At 43.1% G+C, this 21,288-nt stretch overlaps 1 protein-coding gene across 2 annotated transcripts in view; it reads right to left on the bottom strand.

Moving 5' to 3' along the window:
• The window catches only part of LOC146174002 (venom metalloproteinase BumaMPs1-like), a 50,896-nt gene extending 50,098 nt beyond the window's left edge, over positions 1 to 798 (bottom strand). For both annotated transcript variants that reach the window (XM_084583579.1, XM_084583580.1), the window contains exon 1: positions 611 to 798. In XM_084583579.1, the coding sequence (XP_084439705.1) occupies positions 611 to 785 (175 nt within the window). In that variant the 5' untranslated portion in view covers positions 786 to 798. The remainder of the gene's footprint in view (positions 1 to 610) is intronic.
• Positions 799 to 21,288: the final 20,490 nt, after the last annotated feature.

Below are 21,288 nucleotides of genomic sequence, written 5' to 3'. Positions count from 1 at the left end.
TTATTAACAATCGGGTGTGCCCACAACTTCAAGCTCAAATTCAGTTAGTAGCTTCTGATGCAGGAACCTCGAAGGCGAAGATTTTATCAAGCGTACCAGTGGCTACATCCGGAAAGAGCGTTTGGTTGATGCACGTAATGCAAAAAACCCCGATTCAAATAGGATAAAATTAAAATAATTTTGTGGTTGGAAATCTGAGCTGGACATGTCCGACATAAGTATTTTCCTCTATACATATATATTTTGTTGTATTTGTCAACATACATCGCGAAAGATAATGTATATTTTCTTCACTACCAAACACTTAAGTCAGTCTCCATGACGGTGAGATATTGAAAAGCGAGACAACATAGCGAATTCGTTTTGTTCAAGAAAAAATTAATAATACTTCAATATTTGAGGGTAGCAGGAATTGTCTGACATTGTACTTCGTAATAAATTTGCCTACATGAGGCATTTCGTCCCTTAATTCTGCGAATGTGCCACTCTGCTAAGTTTTGAAAAGCACAGACTAAAAACTCTTATCACGTTCACACAGGTTTATGGAACAGACTGTTTCACATGAATTCTTTAAAAAATATTTCCCAGTTGAAGTTTAAATGATGCTTACGTTTGGTGCATTCAGTGCTACATGAAAAAATCAGGAGGCAGACCATCTTGACCTGAAGGTGCTGAATGGAGCTATATAATGTTCGTCTCATGTTGCAAATCCTACCCTCGTTTCTGCAGTCTAACACGATTGAGTCAAGTTTTATCCTAAATATTACCCTCATATTTATCAGCATTATTCTCCATTCAGATGAGGTTGCCTAATGGTTATAGAAAGCGGCGCAATTTATTTTTCTAGATACGCACGTACCACGAGCTGTAAGATGTTCTGGACATGCCCTTCAACTTGTTCTTCAAATTCTTCTCAAGTTCAATTCATTGATTCGTAATAAGATATTCTACTACACAACGTGATTTATTGCTTGCTAGATACCTCGAAATCGCTTTATAAGCCTTAGTTTAGGAGGTTACATAAGTGCTCTGGTACAAAAATGAACGTGCGCTATTCACATCTAGAATAAGTGACTTTTAGAGTTGAAGGAAAGGACACCCTTCACCGCGTGCTCAAGGCATATCATTGCAAATGATAAAGGTTAGAAGAGGAATTCATACATTGCTTTTCACATAGCCGCACTATTACCACAAGTTCAACGCTACTAGTTTAGCAGTAGTTATTTCTTGACCAAATAGAAGGTACGAGGTTGGGGATAACATTACAGCGTAGAGTGAAAAAGTAAATAATTTTTCAAATATTTCTCTCAATTTTCCTACTTCTACAGCTACGAACTAGAACAACTCTCGCTTATGAAACAATTCCTTTTGATATTTTTTCCGCTGCTTCAGAGTTTAAAAAAGTCCGCATTGTTTATTGGCGCGTCGAGACACGAGACATACAAGCAACATACTTATTCTGGGTTGATAATAAAACATTATGGCTAATCATACTAAAGAGCCGAAAGTATTACACGTCCACGGAGAACACAAACGATAAACTATTAAATACAGCGATAGGAATCATTACGTGAGGGCTTTACAGAAAACCCACACCGCTGCAAATATTTGTCACGCTCCACTACCTCCTTCGCTTTAAAAACTGCTAATCCTTAAGGGATGCACTTTATTTTTGCGTAGCGTAGAAGCACTTGCACGTTGCTGCAATTCTCCGAGACAAACTTTTAGATCGAAATAATAAAATGCTTGAAGTTTCTCAGATCGACTATTTGCCGTATATTTGAGCCGAAAGATGATAAAATGAAGTAAAAAAAAAAGCTGAAATAAACGCTTACAGTTACAAAACAAAACCTTCATTAATACTCATAACTTTACTCTCGGCTCGTCGGCAACGATCCTGTTTTGATCGTGCCGCGTATGAAAAGGTAGTTCTTATCGTAAAACAGTGGCGCAAAAGCGTTGGTCTGATGCTCCGCTGCCATCAAGACTTCGAGAGCTTGCCTTCAATCGGAATGCACTCCGCTCTGGCGCTGGGATAGATTTTGGAGCCGAACCTCCTAGGCGGTGGCTTCGAAACTGCATTTGTCAGTGACGTTTCACGGCGTAGAGCGAAGAATGTTGATAGCCTTTCTACGCGGAGGAAGTAATCACTATGTGCAGTACGCTGTTCAGCTGTGTCGAACACGAAGACTAAGTGGTCATGAAAACACACGATCCTTGAGCATACAATACGACATACAATTTTATTGCGAAGCAATACTACTTTAGCTACCACCTCAGCCCGTCAAAAGGCGCGGCGGTGGTAGCCACGCTTGACCTTTAGCGTCATGTGGCTGTGTGACGTCATACCATCTGTGTAAGATTGGGGGCTCAATTCGCGCCGCCTCTTTGCGCGGTGGCAGTTACGGCCTGACTCCGTTCCTCTCACTAGTGGCGCTTAGTACTGCGTGACGTCATACCATCTGAGTAATAGCGGGGCTCAACTCGCACCGTCGCCTTGCGCGGTGGCAGTTACCGCCTGACGTCTGCTCCTCTCACCAGTGGCGCTGCGCTCTGCGTGACGTCATACCATCTATGTAAGAGCGGGGGCTCACCGTCGCCTTCTGCTCCTCTCGTCAAGCCATGAGATGCCGCCATGTGATGCCATGAGATGCCGCCATGAGATGCCGCAAAGCGCTTAGGCAGGCTGCAAAGAGGAAGCAAAAGCGAGCCACAGACACAGAAGAGCGAGAAGAACGGCTTTCCAAGCGACGAGCGCAAGAAGCAGCTAGGTTTGAATAAACGATGAAACGAGAAACCTGTGTGCATTGTCATTCTGTCTGTGTGTGTTTATCTAAATAAAACCATACCTAAACATAGTACAGTCAAGCGTCACCATAGCCATAACAGCAAACATAACAGGAGCATCACCATGGCGAATATAGCACAGCCAAGCATCACCACAAGCGGTACAATAGTAGTGCCACGTATTGCTTTGCAATCACCAGGCTTAACTAAGCTAAGCCACAGCCATTTTTTGTTTACCTATTCTTATTTGCTATTGTGATAGAAGTGCCCTCGCATGGTACTATTTACTTGCTGTAAAAGGGATGTAACTCGTTCAATCGTTATTGGACTTTACTTTCACTGTATCCCTTAACTTATGGTGAGAAAAATAGAAAATGTTATAATTACTATCAATTATACTGATCATGTGGAAAAGACAAAGCCCGTTCAGTTGTTAGCTGCATTAGTAGCAGCGTACGGATACAGCTTAGGTGCACTCAGCACATAAAAATGACGACTTCCCTTTAGACGCCGTTTGTCTGTCCCTGATTAGCACCCCTTGGACATTGTGTGGGAGTGTATTGCGTTCCATGAAAAATATCTACACAACCACAGCTCCTCATTTCAGAGGTTGTTTGATTTGGCGGAGAATGTCAAATCGTAAGGCGCCAGAAAGACCCAATTGTTTCGAAATCACGACTCTGGTAAAGGCCTAAGAGCATGCGCGCATGTCATCGGGTTGTAAGGTACGTTATATTAGTTTTGCAGTGTTCAGTAGTTGTTTTGAAAGGGCCTGTAACCCCAACAATATCAAAGCGCCTGGTGTTACATAATGTTCAACATAAATGCCCTGTCGCGTATCTGGCATGTTGCGAGAAGCTTGCGCACACCTCCGCGAGAAAGGCACCCTTTTCGTGCCCTGGCCCTTTACCAACGCCGCAATGAAGTTGACGTAGCTGAAGATTTTGTAAAATGGTTGTGGGCCCAAACCAGGCACAGTTACCAATTTCAGAGGTTTTTGCACCACCTTCGCCCAATGATCAATACGACGTGCCCTTTACAATAACTGAATTAGACGCCGCTCTTGCTTCCTGTCGGCATTCATCTGCACCTGGTACTGACGGGATTACTTATTCAACCTTATCGAACCTAGGCAAGGATGGCAGAACTGCACTACTTAATTATTTTAATGATATATGGGCTTCCAGTACTGTTCCTGAACACTGGAAAATTAGCCGCCTGGTTGCTCTTTTGAAGCCTGGAAAGCCTCCTCTCGAACTTACCTCATACCGGCCAGTTGCCCTAGCAAGCTGTGTTGGAAAAGTTATGGAGCGCATGGTGCTGGCAAGACTTGAGTGGTATCTAGAAAGTAATGATCTTTATCCGAATATGATGACTAGATTTCGCCGCGGACGCTCTTCCATTGACAGCGTCATCGACCTTGTGGCGACAGTAGAACACGAAAAGCGTCACCGTCGACTAGTAGCTGCTGCATATTTAGATATAAAGGGAGCTTACGACAACGTCCTCCATGAAGCTATTCTTGATGGACTTGACGACGTGGGAGTTGGTGGCCGGCTGTACTTGTGGATTGTAAGCTATCTCAGCGGCCGCTCTGTTTACATGACTACGCCTGAAGGAGATATTACCCACTTTCAGGTCGGTCGTGGAGTTCCACAGAGAGGAGTTCTCAGCCCAACTTTATTTAACGTTGCGCTAATTGGCCTGGTGAGTGAACTGCCAACTAACATCCACATAAGTGCATATGCTGACGACATCTGCATCTGGGCCTCTGGTTCGACGTGCCCACAACTACGTGCGAGACTGCAACGAGCTGTGTCATCAACATCGATGTACTTACGGCGTCAGGGTTTATTTTTAGCGGCAGAAAAGTGTGCAGTGATCGCGTTTACGGGAAAATATGTCAGCCGCTACCCGATTACCCTTCATGGAGTCGTAATACCATACGTCTCCAGGCACAGATTCTTGGGAGTAATTATTGACCACCGACTATCTTGGTTAAAACATATTGCTATGGTGAAGTAGAGGCTAATTAATTTTTGCCATGTACTTCGTTACATAGCTGGCATAAAATGGGGTCCAACTGAGCGCTCCTTAATACGGCTTTACGAGGCTCTGTTTGTTGGCTACATCCGGTACAGTCTCCCAGTACTCTCTAGTATGAGCATTTCCTGCTTGCGGACTTTAGAGAGCGTGCAATCGCAGGCACTGAAAATATGCCTTGGACTGCCCAGATGCACCTCTAACAAAGGTACAATTGAAGAGGCACACGCTCTCCCAATGTCCATATACTTGTCACACGAACCACTTCGTGTATATTTACGAGCACTTACAAGACACCGTTTTCACCCACTCAGCAAGATTCTGGATGAGAGGCCGGACTGCAGTTTTACAAGTGCACTCCGCTGCCATCAGTCGCAAGTACCGACAGGATATGCCCTCCCATATCGTCCCACCCAACCACCATGGACGATGGATAAACCTTTGGTGCACCTTCGTGTTCCCGGCATACTAAAGAAATGAATGGTACCAATTAGTGGACTCAAACAACTTACTCTGGCACACATCTGGTCAGAATATTCCAGTTATATTCACGTATACACCGATGGATCTGTGTCAGCCCAGGCATCCGCTGCAGCTGTGGTCATACCAGCTCAGAAAACGACTCCGCATTTCCTTTTGGGACATACCTCTACATCAACCGCTGCCGAACTTGTAGCCATTCGGGAATCCATTCGCTATATATGTGGGGACCCACCTCAAAAATGGTGTATATTCACGGACTCGAAGACTGCATTACAAATTTTGGAAAACTTCTTACGCCACACTGCCTATCAGTCCCTGGCTCTAAACATTATGGAGCTCATCACATCTGCCCAGCTGCAAGGCCACATGATAATGTTTCAATGGATTCCTGCCCACTGCGGCCTCCATGGGAATGAGCAGGCCGATGTTGAAGCGAAAATCGCACTCATCAATGGCTTCCAAGCAGCTGTGCCTTTTTCAATAGCGGATATGACGTGTCTTCTAAAGAGTTATATGATTATTGCTACAGCAGCTTACTGGGCTCAACCAGACGCCCGACACATCCGTCTAAGAAGGCTCGATCGAACATTTAAATTTAATGTTCCGCGTGATATTCCGCGTCATCAGACATGCTTGATACATTGACTTCGTTTAAACGTGGCTTTCACGCGCAAGTACTTACATTTAATTGGACAGATGGACTCACCGGAATGTTTAGCTTGTGGCGTCCCAGAGACTGTGGACCATGTATTATTGGTGTGCCCAGAGTATGCGAACGAAAGAAATGTGCTAGCTGCTTCCTTGAAGCGTTTAGACAAGAGGCCTCTGTCGCAGGAACTGCTGCTGGGCGCTTGGCAGGACAATGGCAAGGGCGTCCAGGCAGTGCGCGCTCTTTGCCGTTATTTGAGCGCCAGCGGACTTGATTCACGTTTGTAAAGCAAGCTATATATATATTTCATATGCCTTCTCCCACATCGTCACCCATCATGACCTTCTTTCTTCTCTCCTTCCCCTTCCCCAGTGCAGAGTAGCAGGCCAGATTTGAATTATTCGGGCCAACCTCTCTGCCTTTTCCTTTCAATAAATCCATCTATCTAACATAAATGCATGGGCGAGACTGACGATACTCGTTTTGAAATTAGTGCACAGTGCGCCAAACTTCACGGCATTCAGCATTTGGTCCGTCGCTTAAAGCACGTAAAATGTGTATACCTACGGACAAGCAGGAAGATGCCACAAGGTATGAGATTTTAATTTTTGTGAATTTGTTCACGAGAAGGGGCATTCTTACTAGCGTTAAAGGAAAGTATTCCTCCCCAGAAGGGTGCTGCAGGCAAAGAAATTTTCCTTCCAGGTATTTGAGCACATGTGCTTTACTTAAAATTTAGAGAGAGAGAGAGAGAGAGAGCGAAACGACTTTTACTGCCAAAAGAGTGGGATCATTAAAGCATGTCGGCCTGGCGTGGCCTCGCGTTGGTGCAGGCCAAAAACGATTGGTGAAATCTCATCTGAGGAATGCATCTGCAGGAAATACAGTGCCGTAAGAAGGGCCGCACGAACACATGTAAGGAAATTTGAAGTGAAAATTTGTCCAAAGATTCGGCGAAGAAAGCCTCCTGTGAGGTCGTTCCCTTCAGCAAGCCACCACAGCGCATGGTGGTCACTGATTGTACGCATTAGTTGGGTTATGATGGCCGGAGTGGCGCAAATTTTATTTTACCTAACTGATTCACACACTTTTTTCCTGTCAATGCCAATTAGCCTCTTCCTTCGAGAGGAAGCAGCCTGCGTAATCGCTGACTCACTCCGTTTCATTCTTATTGGGCGATGAAGCTGTCTGAACCCAGGCAGCCTTCGCCAATATGGATCTCCGAATGAGTGTCCTTCTCGAAGACAGCGAGGACAGCTATTGGATGCACACAGCGTGGAAGTTCCGTCAAATCTTCAGTTTGCGGCATTCCGCTAAGGTAGCTAACGTTTTCTGATATCTCGTTAATCATCAGCTCGCGATTGCGAGAGAAATCCACGGAATTTTGATACAAGACGCAGACATCTATAATCCCCAGGCCGCTTTCATGTAATCAGGTTGCGTAAATAATACAATATAGAGAATTGTTTTGCAAACAAAATTCCTCGAGAAACGTGGCGCGTGTCCCAGCATTGTAGCGGTGGTCTTGAAGTATTTCTATATTAGCCTGCTTGGCGTGTTAGAGACTTGTGATCACTCTTGATTGCAGCAGATATGATGTTCTTTTACCATGATAAACATTTGCATGCATGTCACGCACGTTGTGGGAATGTTTTCTTTACATGTACTGCTTGTTCATTTGGTGACACGATGATCATGAATATAGGATGGAGAAAAGCGTTCTGCGTAATGAAAGTGACCAGAGTAAATATAGAGAATACTGACAACTCACAAGCATGGATTTCAGAAAGCAAATATAAAATAACAGAGGTGTCGTCGCCTAAGTCACAGTATATTTGTTTGCCACCTTGTCGCAAAGCCGATTTTGTTCACAGGTAGCTACAAAGAAGAAAAGGTACGGGTTCAGGCCCCCAAAACTTCCAGGAATGACGCTAAAATGTCATGTCCACAATAGGTCGGAATTATGGCGCTGCCAAAGACCTCCATTATGAGGCATACTTTTCGATACAGTACTACCAAATAGCTTTGTTATATTTTGTATGGAAATGGTGACGAGAATTCTCTAACCTTTCAATAAATAAACAAACTGCTGGTTGAAGAACATCCTGTGCGTGTATCGAAAGCTAAATGTGCCGTAGGATGCCAACAGGTTGTGTTTTTCAATAAAGATAGCTTAAAATCACAAGCTTTACAAAAACACACTCGCGGTTATACTGCTTGTTAAGGGGCAATTCATTCTTCTTCAGAACAATTCTGATTAAACTTTTACCTGTGTATAAATGCACTTGTGAAGAAACGCGATATTAACACAATATTCTGGACAACATCATGTCGCAGTATCTTGAGAGCCACCGATGTAGGTCTGCATGAGACATATCATGCAACGACAAGAAGGGGTGAGGCTCAACAGTCGCTTTAAGGGATAGCCACATGTAGCAAAGTTAAGTGCAGTTTAAGTAATAGAATGGTCCTTTTATGCCAGCGCCAATATCGAGAAACGTTGAGGGAGTAGGAAAACATGACGGCTGTTTGTCACGACTATAATTAAGCTACTACTCTGTGTTCGCTTCCTCATATATCCTCTCACAACAAAACGGACAGGTACACCCTTACTCTGTTTGACATTATTTGGCATGAGATGCATTTGCGCCATTAAAACCTACCATCATCATCGTTAAAGTAACATCTTACTTGCGGTCTTTTTCCTCAGAGGAGATCAATGGCCAAAGCCAATATAAAAGGTCGTAATAAACCTGGTTAATCCTTGACATATGTCGAATTTGCTATGCTTTGTCATACCAGTGAAGCTGAGTCCCCACGAAACGTCGAAGTACTATTCTTACCTTGCGAGGCTTTGAAAGTCTTTCACCTATACCCAGAGAACTCGGGAGTTTTGGTCAGTTCAGTACAGCGTCGGCTCAACTAACCGCACGTGTTCATTCAGTTCAGTCGTTCAGTCGTGTCCGACTCTTCGTGACCCTATAGACCATGTCACGCCACGCACGGATCACTGCCTTGTCGTGGCGGAGGGGATTGCGAAACTCGATGAAGTCGTGAGCTCTGCTGTGTAGGGCCACCCAAGATAGACAGGTCACGGCAGAGAGTTCTGACAAAATGTGATTCACTGGAGAAGGTAATGGCAACCCACTCCAGTATTTCCTGCCAAGAAAACCCTATGGCCAGACACGTGTTCATTACGCTTCATAAAAATAGCTGCAGGCTAAGATGCGATAATCCGCGATAGTTCATGTCTCATGACTCGCATCCAAACATGCCTAATTTCAACTGCGCCAAATAAAGCTATAATCATCGCAAACTTCAACTTCAACTCATTCATGCCATCACAATGTGAAGCTTTATTAGATAACCCAAACTTCAGTGCAGTAGTTAGCCGTAATATTTTAATTCCGCACAAATTGTAATCTTCAAAATTTGTTTAGATCTTTATTATTCGTTCGCTCGCAAACCTGGAGAGGTAAACTATATTTCACGCTCATGCTAGGCCAGCTGGGCGCATTTCAGCAACTGGCCTCTAGCATCAGATGCTTCACCGACATTCCCAGATAGATGGCGAAGTATACACATATCATGAGCACGTGATTCGCAGCTGTGTCTTATTAGTTACAGTGCGCATCTTATCAGTTCCAAGTGGGCGCAGCACGCGGCTGCCTGTTTCAACCCAGTCGAAGCGCTAAAACGGTATACTCTACGACTTCAGTACATAACAAGGAAGCCAAGTAGACATAATTGAATCCAGAGCTCTCTAGTTAATAGTTCAACGGAAAAGGTATTGCTGTGTGCTAAACTCCATACGCAAAAATACCTACGAAGAGTTTGTTCTGTACTTTACAGCAACACGTGCCGACGGTACCCCAGCTAGTGGCCACCGCTGAATTAGAATTGCTGAAGAAGATAAAGGGCCTGCTTAAACTACGAGCCAAAGTACTTGTTTGTGTTTATTACGTTGATGGTCGGGACGTTTACTCTAGTTTAGGAGAAACTACTGCGGCACCGCCATCTGGATTCTATCATTGTTTCCTCCTCTACGCGTGGGTCGAGAACACTCAGATTATTTGTCAAGATTTTACTTTGTCAACACTGTTTTGGTTCTCACGCCTACCTTCAGCTCCGTAAAGCATGATACGTTAAAAAAGCGTAGCACAGTGAGCACTTTTGGAGTTCATCCAGAGATCTTTGTTGCTAGCAAAGTATTGCAGCCCTAGTGGTGCTTTTGTGTGCGGCGATTCGACTGAAAAACAATAAGTTATAATTACGTTGTTTTTGCTTGCCAGAATCCCAAAGAGAAGGCAGTAGTGGGTAAAAAAAACCTGCAAATGGGGGTAGTCGCTACGTCATTGGTCATGTGTTGCCTGAATTTTCGGGATGACTAGCTCTTTTTTACATATAGGGACTTATTTGCCTTTGCGCTTCGCTTAATGTTTCAGCAAACCCCTAGAGTGACGATCGTGAACATTAAAATCGTTGCCGTGATGACCATGTTAGATAGCAAAACTGTAATGCGCTCTAATATAAGCTGCAATGAAAACGCAGGCATGTTGTTATTTTAGATGTGTTGTATACGCCCAGGATGGTAGAGTGTTCTCAATCCGTCTTTTTCACTATTCGAAAGGTAACTAAGGAATTGAAGAGATCACAGCGAAATAGATGAATGTATTTGAAACCGTAGTAGCTTACATGAGAGACAATTGATCGAAGAACACTCTAAAATAACCGATGAAGGTCATCTTTATCGGCTTCACCCGGTGGGCATATTTCAGTTCAGGAAGCTGACGAAGAGAATCGGCGAATAACGATGAGCGTTAAACCGACAGGACATAGCTCGCGTGTGCTATATAGCGCTCTATGGCGCGTCCGTGAAGGCGCCTTGATTCGATATGTCCAGTCCACGCCCCAACCTAGAGGCGCGACCCGACTTATCTCAAAACGGTCTAGAGGTCATTGCAAAACAAACAGAATGAACTTTTGCACCGAATCCTGCAGCTAAGGCTCACTGCCTTCGATCATGGCCAGCTGCATTAAAATAAAAGCAAGCAACAAGAACATGCCCTACACACCATGGTTGTCCTCTGTGATCTTTCTACAGCACAACGCCCCAAAGCTGTCAACTGGCCTACTAATGAACTTACACTTAGGATATTGCTTGAGCGGCCGGGCCGTAGTGATGGCGAAATGTTAAGGGTACAGAAGTTCACATTCGCGATCTGAAACCCAACAAGTCGACGGCCGAATGCCAACACGAGACGAGCAGGCCTAGCGTTCGGCGGCGTACAGGGATTTTGCAGAAGTCCTGCGTACGTCGACCAGCAACGCTCAGCGCTTGTGATATATATTCTGCAACTTTATCGAACCTCGGTTTGAAAAATTATCACACCTCAACAGGAGGCTCATATGCGCTGAAACTGCGCAGAAAACTTGCGCGTTGTTGTCCTCTTCTTTACCGGGTAAGTTTGACCATGGTGCTTACTTGGATTGGCCGCGCATGATGAGAAACCAGAACCATCTGCGACGAGTCTGAGGAGCAAAAGACACAAACATCAATTTTCTGCCGAAGGGCAGCGTAGGAGCCATCTAGCACCATTGCAAGAATGTGCAATGCTTGACTCGGCGCTTTTGAACCTCAGTGCTTTCCTCCGGCGACGCCAGATGACACCACAGCTGCCTTTTGCTAGAAAACCTGCGCTGGCGTTTTTTTTTTTTGCTATTCAGTCTCGTCGCAGACGGTTCTGGTTTCCCATCATGCGCGGCAAACCCAAGCAAGCACCATGGTCATTGTGTAGAACAGCGCGAAAAACACGACAGGGACGAACGAAGACAACAAGACGAGCGCTGACTTTCAACTGACAAGTTTATTGCATGCCTGCATCCATATATATGAACACGTTCACACAATAAAAGAAACAAGAACAACTAAACAAACACCGAAAAGTGTAAGAATGCAATCGAACCATGTGTCATCCAGATTTTCACAACGCATCATTTTCTCGTGTTCATAAACCTTACTTCACGTTCCGATAAAGCTATAGACGGGCTGCTGATACAAGTTTCCTTTATCCTGTTGATTTCTTTTGCTTCTAAAATCTCCCGTACTGTCTGGTCATTATGCCGATTGATTATTTTTGCTTCCTGTAGAAATGGCTTGCAAGCGTCGCTTTTACAGTCCCTGTAGTGTATGCCCATAGTTTCTTTTACCGTACCAAAAACATTATTGTGATGCTCCATTAGTCTTTCGTTAATACAACGCCCCGTCTGTCCGATATAATGTTTTCCACAAGACAGTGGAACAGAGTATACAACCCCCTTCTGGCAACCCACATAAGGGTCTTTGTGTTTTATGGTACAGCCCTGACCTATGCCTCTCGTGCCATTAACTTTTTTACACATTTTCCCTAATTTATCTGGAGCCGAAAGGACAACTTTTACACCTGCCCGATTTCCTATACGTTTGAGTCTATTCGAGAGGTTATGGATATACGGAATGACCGCTATCTTTTCTTTCGTCCGCTGATTCGTGGATACGCTCTCCAGGCTCGCCTGAGAAGATTTTATACTTGATAAAATAGTCTCCGCTACCGATACCAATAGCTGCTTGGGATATCCTGCGTTTTGACACACGTAATTCATTGTGTTCTACACAATGAATTACCAACATGCCCAAGCTTCTGTTTTAACACCATGGTCAAACTTACCTCGTAAAAAAGGGGACAAGAACTCGCCAAGCATTGTGCGCAGGTTCCGCGCAAATGAGCCTCCGGTTGAGGCTGGAGAATGTTTCAAACGGGAGTCCGATAAAGTTGCAGAAGACTGTAATATATATATACATTTATCTACAAAGCACTCAGACAAAACTAGGTGCTGATCTGCTACGCGACGATGCAATTCGCTCGAGCAACGAAGAAAACCAGCCTCAGTTCTTAAACAGCTCATCGTGAATTGGCGATTGCTTGTATAGTTCTTAAAATTCGATAAAATGAAATGTTTGAACCTTTTTACGATATATAACACTCCGAGTTTAACAGGTAACAGAGTGGGAGAAACTATATATTTTCCCTCATTTGTAGGAAACAAAAGCTGCAGTATGGCTGCTAAAGGAGCCTAGAAAAGTTTGACGCTCTAATTAGAAGCAATATACACAGCCCGAGGAATGTGCCAACAGATAGTTTGAGCACCGACAAGAAACAAACAAGTGTCAAGCACCTTTCAGTGAATAATGCGCTTAAAACGAAAATGCGCGCTTTATTATTATCACATAGAAAATCTGAGTGCCTGCCACCATTTTCTCTGTCCTGATTGAATACTCAATTAGTGAATAAGAGGTTCTCGATACATTTGGGTCTTGTGAATTCAGTATGAGACAGAAAACGGTGGAGTGTGTACGTTCAAGACAAATCATGCTTAGTACTTAATGCCCACGGTAACAGTCGCGTGGCGCATGATGTGCTTTAACTCGGCGTCGTTTTGGGTGCCCCATCCAGTACAAATTCGGGCGCCAGCGTTCTTAGTAGGAGAGATGCAAGTAATTAATTTGGTAGTTTGCCTTGGTCGCATCACCATACCCGCTGACCTGGACATGTCGTGATCGGCCATATCGGGTGCCTCCTCTCGGGTAATTAATTTGGTAGTGGGCGTTGGTTACGTCACCATACCCGCTGACCTGGACATGTCGTGATCGGCCATATCGGGTTCCTCCTTTCGGGTGATAATTAGGCTCGGTAGTCTTGGATGCTGAGTCTGACACACGTCATATTTTATCCCATAGGAACACACTCCTATGGCTTCAACAAAGCTGAGGTTTGTATCGATGTCTGGTGAACTGGCATATTTTGTGTTATCTTTCGGCTGTAGGCTAGGATGTATTTGTGAAGATAATGCAGGCACAAATAAGTGATTAGCGATTAATGGTGATGCAAAGTGTGTTAACGTGAACAAGGATCCGCAATAACCGATCATTACGTTTTCGCCAAGGTCGCCGACGCTGTCGATCGCCCACGCAGCGGCAGCGGATTGAAGTTCACCGTTCTGTCCAACGGGAGATTGCATTTAGGCAGCTGATTGGCGGTTGGGGGAAGTCCTTTCAATGGTGGAAAAGTAACACCTATCAATAATAGCCTTATATAAGCCCGTATCTTCGTTATTATAGATAGTTGCGTTCGTATTGAACACATAAAAGTCTTGAGCCAATTACCACGGTATGTTTATTTGGAGGGTCATGTAGAACCATTTATTTTTGTTATTGTTTTTCAATAGATACGGATAATTGTATTAGAATGGTGTACAGAACCAACAACAATGTTGTAGAGAGAGCATAAAAACGAACGACGGAAAAACCGGAGGAAAACCAGGCGAAATAAAGTTTTGCTACCGTACCGGTGGAATGGGAAACAATTGTATGACCGCAGTGGCGCCCGTAAAAATAGCAAGCTAAGGCTATCACCCGATGTTAACTGCGCCCTTGTGTTCAAAAGAATGTTCCTGAATTTTTAAATCTTCTACAAGTATTATGCAATGCATCCAAGATTTTTTGTACAATCGAAAGATATGGTATCGTATACACAAATGATTCTAGTTTAACAGATTCCAACACTACGGGGTCAAGAATTTGGCGTCCGGTTAATTTAATGCGTACCATTTTCGATAAATCCGTTTTATTTATGAAGAAAAATTTAAGCTGTGCCGTAAGCCCTTCGGGCTTGTTGTTCAAGCCACATAAATTGAACTTTCCTGACGCAAATCAATCAAATTGCTGTGTTTAAAATTGTTTTTTTCTTTATTGCTTGGTCTTGACAAATTGCATTTCACGGGAAAAAAAATCAACAGAAGTCACTCAAATGTTATTTACATAAGCTATTTACATATGACACACTAAAATTTACGCATACACAACAATGGCTCTATAGCCTTGAGAGCCACTGGGGAGGTTCTGCTACAGATTTCTGGATTGCCAAACACCTGTCCACGCTTTACCGACAATACGTTCTGGCAGGCCCTGCATCTTTATCGCAGTGGTAACCCACCATTCTGGAGCGCCATATACAGTGGAGGCCCATGAGCATAATTAAATCAAATGGTACCCCATCCTCACTTTCTACGCATAAGTACCGAATGCCATGCGGGTCTAGCGGAAAATCGTTCATTAGCGTTCTTTGCAATGCATCCCAAAAATGCAGTCCTTCCCAACTGAGTAAAAAAAACATGATATATGGCTTCTGGCTTCCTGCACATTAAACAGTGTGATCGCCAGGGTAGGAATAATCCCTTTTTCTCCAAAAATGTTTTTACCGGCAAGGCTCTGGTGTGCAATTCAAAAAGAAGGTTTTTACTCCTGGCATCGCCTGGAACCTTTTATTCTTTTTAAACATCTGCACTTGTTGGGCCTCCATCGTACAAAGCCCTGTAAAAAGGCACAGGGAACATAATGTAATATAATGCATGATACAATTTCTTTCGTTTTACTGTAGTCAAATAATCACTTGAAGATCGCGCTGAAAGGAACCGAACACTTGCTACGACTTCTCTATAAAATCCCTTAATCCCTGCGGAAAAATCTTCAGTTAAAACAACGTACTCCGGTAGCTGCCGCCTCAGTCTGACTCGGCATACGGTGTGTAAGAAAGGGTCGGTCGTGTCTCTAAAAAAAAAAAAAAAAAAAAAAAAAACGGATGACCAGCTGTTCCAAAAACAGGTTGCCCAATCCTAGCCCACCATCTTTTACTCGTCTGAACAAGTTAGTCTGGCTGCAGCGCTCCCAGTGTTGAAAATTGTACAAAACGAAATCTTTCTTTTTCTCTCTTTGATGCTTTCCTTTCTTTTGCTGCTTATTTTTTCTTTCATGTTGGCGCCCCAAAAACCCACTTGAACCACTTGATACAACCCACTTGGCTTTCCTTTAGGAGACGTCATTCCCGTTTCTAGATTGTAAAACAAAAGCATTTAAAGGCTATAAAAAAAAAATTTTGAAAATAGCGCTTTGTATCAGAACCTGTGCAGAAGGCATTCTCTGTGCAATATTCATCATGATAAGATTCTCGAATACATTAAATCCTTGAACATTGTTAAACTCCACTTCTTTCCGAATATGACTCGACTTCACCATAGAGAAACGCAAGACAAAAAGAAAAATAGCTAAGGAGAACTAAATTGATTGTGCCTAATAATTATTAAAAAGTTTATTTACCACGAGACGATTTGCCACATGTAATGCCCGCCAAGAGAACCTAGACGCATAATGGCTGATCATGAAATTAAAATCTTTCTTTAACAAGAACCTCTTCCGCTGGTAATATCCGTCTTGCACACGGTTGTGATGATGACTAGTCCGTACCTGAGGTTAACCACATTCATAGCGAAAAGACTTTCGTAGTATGCTTCTTGTTCAGAACCATTATTTTATACAATCAATTAGTGCGTAGCAATTACAGGACAACCTTATTGATCTTCTTGTTTTCCCATGCCCCTTTCAAAACTCTCAAAGTAGCTCAGGTAGAGTGCTGACATCTTAACGATTCCAATAAACGTTCGAGATAAGCGAATCCGAAATTGATGATCTCATAACTAGCTCATTTTCTGTGCATATTGTTAAATGAGGAATGTGGCTTCACTACCTCATTCATGGTAAAAATAAGATAATTAAGCACTTTTCAATAGGCACTAAACTGCGGTGTGACACCGTTGTAGATGAGTACGTGGAATTCCGATTATACAACGTCAGGTGAGCGGTAGTATTCCAAACTCAAAGCTAACAATAGCATTGTTTTAATTAATGTCCTCGGCTGCAATTCAATACCGCGGTTCAATTTTTGACTCCACTACCGCCCAACAACAGCCAAGCCGATTCACGTGTCATAACATCACAAACAAAATTCACCACCGAAATAAACTTGCGACTATAATGTGTTATGCAATTAATGTGATAGTTTACAGGAAAACATTAACAGACGGAAGAAAGCAGCATTGTACGATAAGAAAAGTATCAGCTAATTCCCTATGATATTGACTTCAGTTCGACTAACTATTCGTTTTTTTTTTTTACATTCCAGCAGACCTTGCACATTAGAAATTCTCTGCCATGTCTTCAAAATTTTGGTTCTGCATCTTTCACAGAACACATTTTGGTCCTACAGCCCTTTTCTGATATGTGCGCGTTCTTGCTGAAAAGAATACAGCACCTTTGGGCAAAGATCGTAACACATGAATTACTGAGAGAAAACATTTGCGATATATATTGATATCAGACATTCCGAGCCCTAGTTACTCGACTTGAAATTTAAAATTAAGAAAACAGAGGCCGCGTGATATATCTTCATTTGTTTAATAAGGAATGAAAACAATATAGAAGAGAAAGATGTTTTGCGAACAACAATACACATGATGACCCTTAATAGTAAATGTATGAGCTCATGTTCAAGTGGTCGTGAGAGGCCTGCATTTTCTGAAAGCAGAAAGTAATTCGATCAGTTTTGATATTTATTAAATGTTTACCCCAGTTAAGTTATTCAAACCTGCCTGAGGCGCACTGTAGAAGCAATTTCTCGAATATTTGCAACGTTAAGTCTACAAACGTAGCGTAACTTTTCGCTGCGCCGCTAGTCTTGACTTCTTTGGTTCTCGTTATTGTTTTTTTTTCTATTATGTCTAGCTAATACTCATGGCTCTGTCAGATAAGGCATGGTTGCTTTGCAGAATAATGTCTGTTCATAACGTTTGCTATATCTATTCGTGTGTATGACAAAATGGGGGGACATTTTTTGTGAAGCGCTATATTTATATAACGCTCTTTGGGACCGGCGTGCTGTCACTTGCTTAACGCAGCTGATCCTAATATTTTTTTTTTTTCAATAGGCATGTTTCAGATATTTTATCTGAATCAGAGCACAAAGAATATGTACTACTATACGGGGCACAAAATATACTTTCATTTTCTGCTTAATAGGCCCTGGGCGAAGAAACCGGAGAGTAAAAAAAAACAACTGCATATGAACGTTACGAATCTTTATGTGTATAGACTCGTACTTTTCATGAAGTTAAATAGATACTGCTTCAATTTTAACTTTATGATCAATATCACCCTCCTCTTGATTATCCCATTGAAGGAAAATGATCTCCCATATCGCTCCAATGGAAGCAAGTCATCTTGGACGCGCAGAAACCTATTCCGCTCAACACATATACCCTCGTAGCTTAAATTGTACTGTCCCCTACAACGTGTGCCTCCTCTTGGAACTCAGTCGGTTACCTATACTCTAAATGTCATTCGAAAATCCCCACCACCTTTTACTGAGGAGGCCATAACATAGCGTCTCGTAATATTTTTATCCTAGTGTAATTGCAGACTTCTTCAGCCTATAGGAAATGCGCCCGTCCACAAAGACATTCAGTAAGACGGTGTTCATGCCGCTTTCGCCGGTCAATCTCTGGGGAGTGTATAGCAAAAATAGGAAGTTACTTTTTGTTTCATCTTTTTGTGAGCCTATTTTTTTTTTTGCTAAAAAAAGAAATGTACTGTTCCCACAAAATAATTTTACAAGAACCAGACGTGGTGACTTTTTTCTGTATCATTTAATAACGTCTGTCTTTTATAGGTTATAAAGGCGACCAATGTCCTTTCGGGCAACAAACCCTGGTACCAGACTTCGCGGGGCATTTCGCCTCGTAGATTTTAAGCTGGACAATTCGAGAGCAAAGTTCACTTGCCCGCCACTAGGAACAGCCATTGATATTTTCCAATGAGGTCATTCCTTTGACCAGTCGTTTATTTCTCATTCTGATCTCTATTTCCAATGAACTTTCACGTCACTAAATGTTCTTATAAAAAGACAGCTAACTTTCTACGTCAGTATATTGCCGTTGCCTTTTTGCGCCTGAAGCACTTGAAAATGATAGGTTTCGGCGCTCTTTTTTTTTTCGTACATCCTGCGACACTCTCAGTGTTAGGCTTAGAGCATCCACTGTGCAGTGAATTTGTACATTTTATTAAAAAAGTGCAATTTCTTGTAAGACTAGTAAAATTCTTCATCGAATATTGTCTTATTTGACACAGCCGAAAGTGTGCCCAGGTAATGATGGCGTTAATTCTTGGTCTTCAGGCATTCATTCAGGTGTTCCAATGTTGTACCTAAACTACCTATGCCTTCCTTCAAAAACTAAAAAAAGAAAATGGCTTGATGCACAGGAGTTATAAATACTGGAAAGGGTAGAAGAGCGTGCAAACCAATAAACCCTGTGATTTTTTTCTTCAACTGCTAATAGTCGCTCAGCCTCTGATCATAACCTCGGTAATTCAGATTTGAACCAGATAGGTTCTCGATTGTAAATAATCAAAATCGATGGCAAAAGCAGTTAAGTGTTTGGCTTATGCAGGCTGTGACTAAAAACATTCCGACAAAGATGCAGCAGTATTACTCTTGCCTCGGGAACAGATCCCACGCTCCGGCAATATCTAAAAAGGCTGGAGACAATAGTAAAGTTAGGAGGAAAAAGCCTCTTGGACTTGGTGAGGGCGAGACCTTATCTTTACAGCCGAACAAGGATTGTGCTTATACTAGTACTAATAATACAGACACAATATCCTCGCCGCTAGCGCAGCTTGGTCTCCAACCGTTCGCTTTAATCACCAAACGAGTTGGCTAAAGCGATTTTAATAGAAAGCTTCAGACTCGAAAAGAGGCATGTGTGCCAAGAATTGTCGTACCTTAAAAGCATGGCCGCCAAGCTTTTCTTCCTCCGCGCCATCACTTCGATAAGTTCTACGTATTTCCAGCGGTACATGGCAAAGTTAATGAAGAGTAAAAATTTGCTTAACATTGCATACATTACAAAAAATATCTCGTTAGGTATCGAGAAGGTGCCTGCTACTGTATGATAAAGCAACCGAGGAGACACAGCAGAAGTTGCAGTTACCTGGCCTCTTATTTAGAATAAGCTAGCTTTTAGATTTCGCGGTGGCGTCAGCGCCGTCGGCCTCGTAATCAGTTCCGCCCCCTTTCAGCCCCCCCAGCTCGAGCCGGGACTTTGGCAACCTGAGCATCGCGGGAAGAGGTAGGGGGGAGGGGACACTCAGCGACGACAATGGGGGCAGGAGCGCGCGCCACAACCGAAGAACACGAACACGAAGAACAACCGATTATATTCTTTGCCGGCAGAGGCGGAGAAGCGCTATACAAGCAGCAAAAACAAGGCCTGGGGCCAATTGTGGCACCGATCATCAGCTTCTTGTTGCCAAAATTAAGCTTCGATTGAGGAAAACGCAGAAAACTAGAAGGCCTTTCAGGTATGATCTGGATCAAATTCCATTAGAATATGCTGTGGAAGTGAGGAATCGATTTCAAGAATTAGATCTAGAAGACAGAAAACCTGAAGAGATGTGGACTGATGTTCGTGATATAATACAAGACGTTGCTACTAAGGTAGTTGCAAAGCAAAATAAATGCAAGAAAGCAAACTGGTTATCTGAAGAGGTTTGGAAATAGCTGAGGAAAGGAAGATGGCAAACGTTATGGGGGAAAGAAGAAGATACAAGGTCCTCAATGCGCATTTTCAGAAAATAGCAAGGAGAGATAAGAATGCCTTCCAGAACATACAGTGCCAAGCAGTTGAGGACAACAGCCAATTAGGGAACACAATAGCTCTGTAAAAGACAATCAAAGATATCAAAGGAAGCTTGTGTGCTAAGCTGAGCGTGATAAAGGACAAAAGAGGCGAGGACCTCACTGAAGCCTCAGAGATAAAGAAGAGGTGGCAGGAATACACAGAAGAACTGGGCAAGAAGGACCCGGATGTGTAAACCCAACATAAGATGGTTGTGAGTACTGATCTCGAGCCGGGCATCCTGAGGAGTGAAGTTGAATGGGCCTTAGCCAGCCTTGCTAAGAACAAAGCCAGCGGAATTGATTGCATTCCAGCTGAGTTGCTTCAAAAACCTCCACCATGGCGCTGTTAACATTCTGAATACATGATGTCAGAAGATTTGGACAACTCTGCAGTAGCCACAGTATTCGAGGAGGTCAGTTTACCTCTCCATTCCAAAGAAAGACAGTGGCAAAGATTGTTCCAACTACCGCACGATCACGCTTATTTCACATGCTAGCAAGGTGATGTTGAAAATTCTCACAGGTAGGCTGCAGCCGTATGTGGATCGGGAGCTTCAGGACGTGCAAGCTGGGTTTCGCAAGGGCAGTGAAACTAGAGCCCAAATTGCCAACGTTCGCTGGATCATGGAAAAGCAAGTTACAGAAACCCATCTACTTCTGCTTTATTTATTATGCGAAAGCGTTTCACTGCATAGATCACAGCAGATTGTGGCAAGCTCTCCA

This window comes from Amblyomma maculatum, chromosome 11 (genome assembly GCF_055883805.1).
Source record: "Amblyomma maculatum isolate TAMU_Amacu chromosome 11, ASM5588380v1, whole genome shotgun sequence".
Taxonomy (NCBI): domain Eukaryota; kingdom Metazoa; phylum Arthropoda; class Arachnida; order Ixodida; family Ixodidae; genus Amblyomma; species Amblyomma maculatum.
This window is presented reverse-complemented; position numbering and strand designations above follow the sequence as displayed.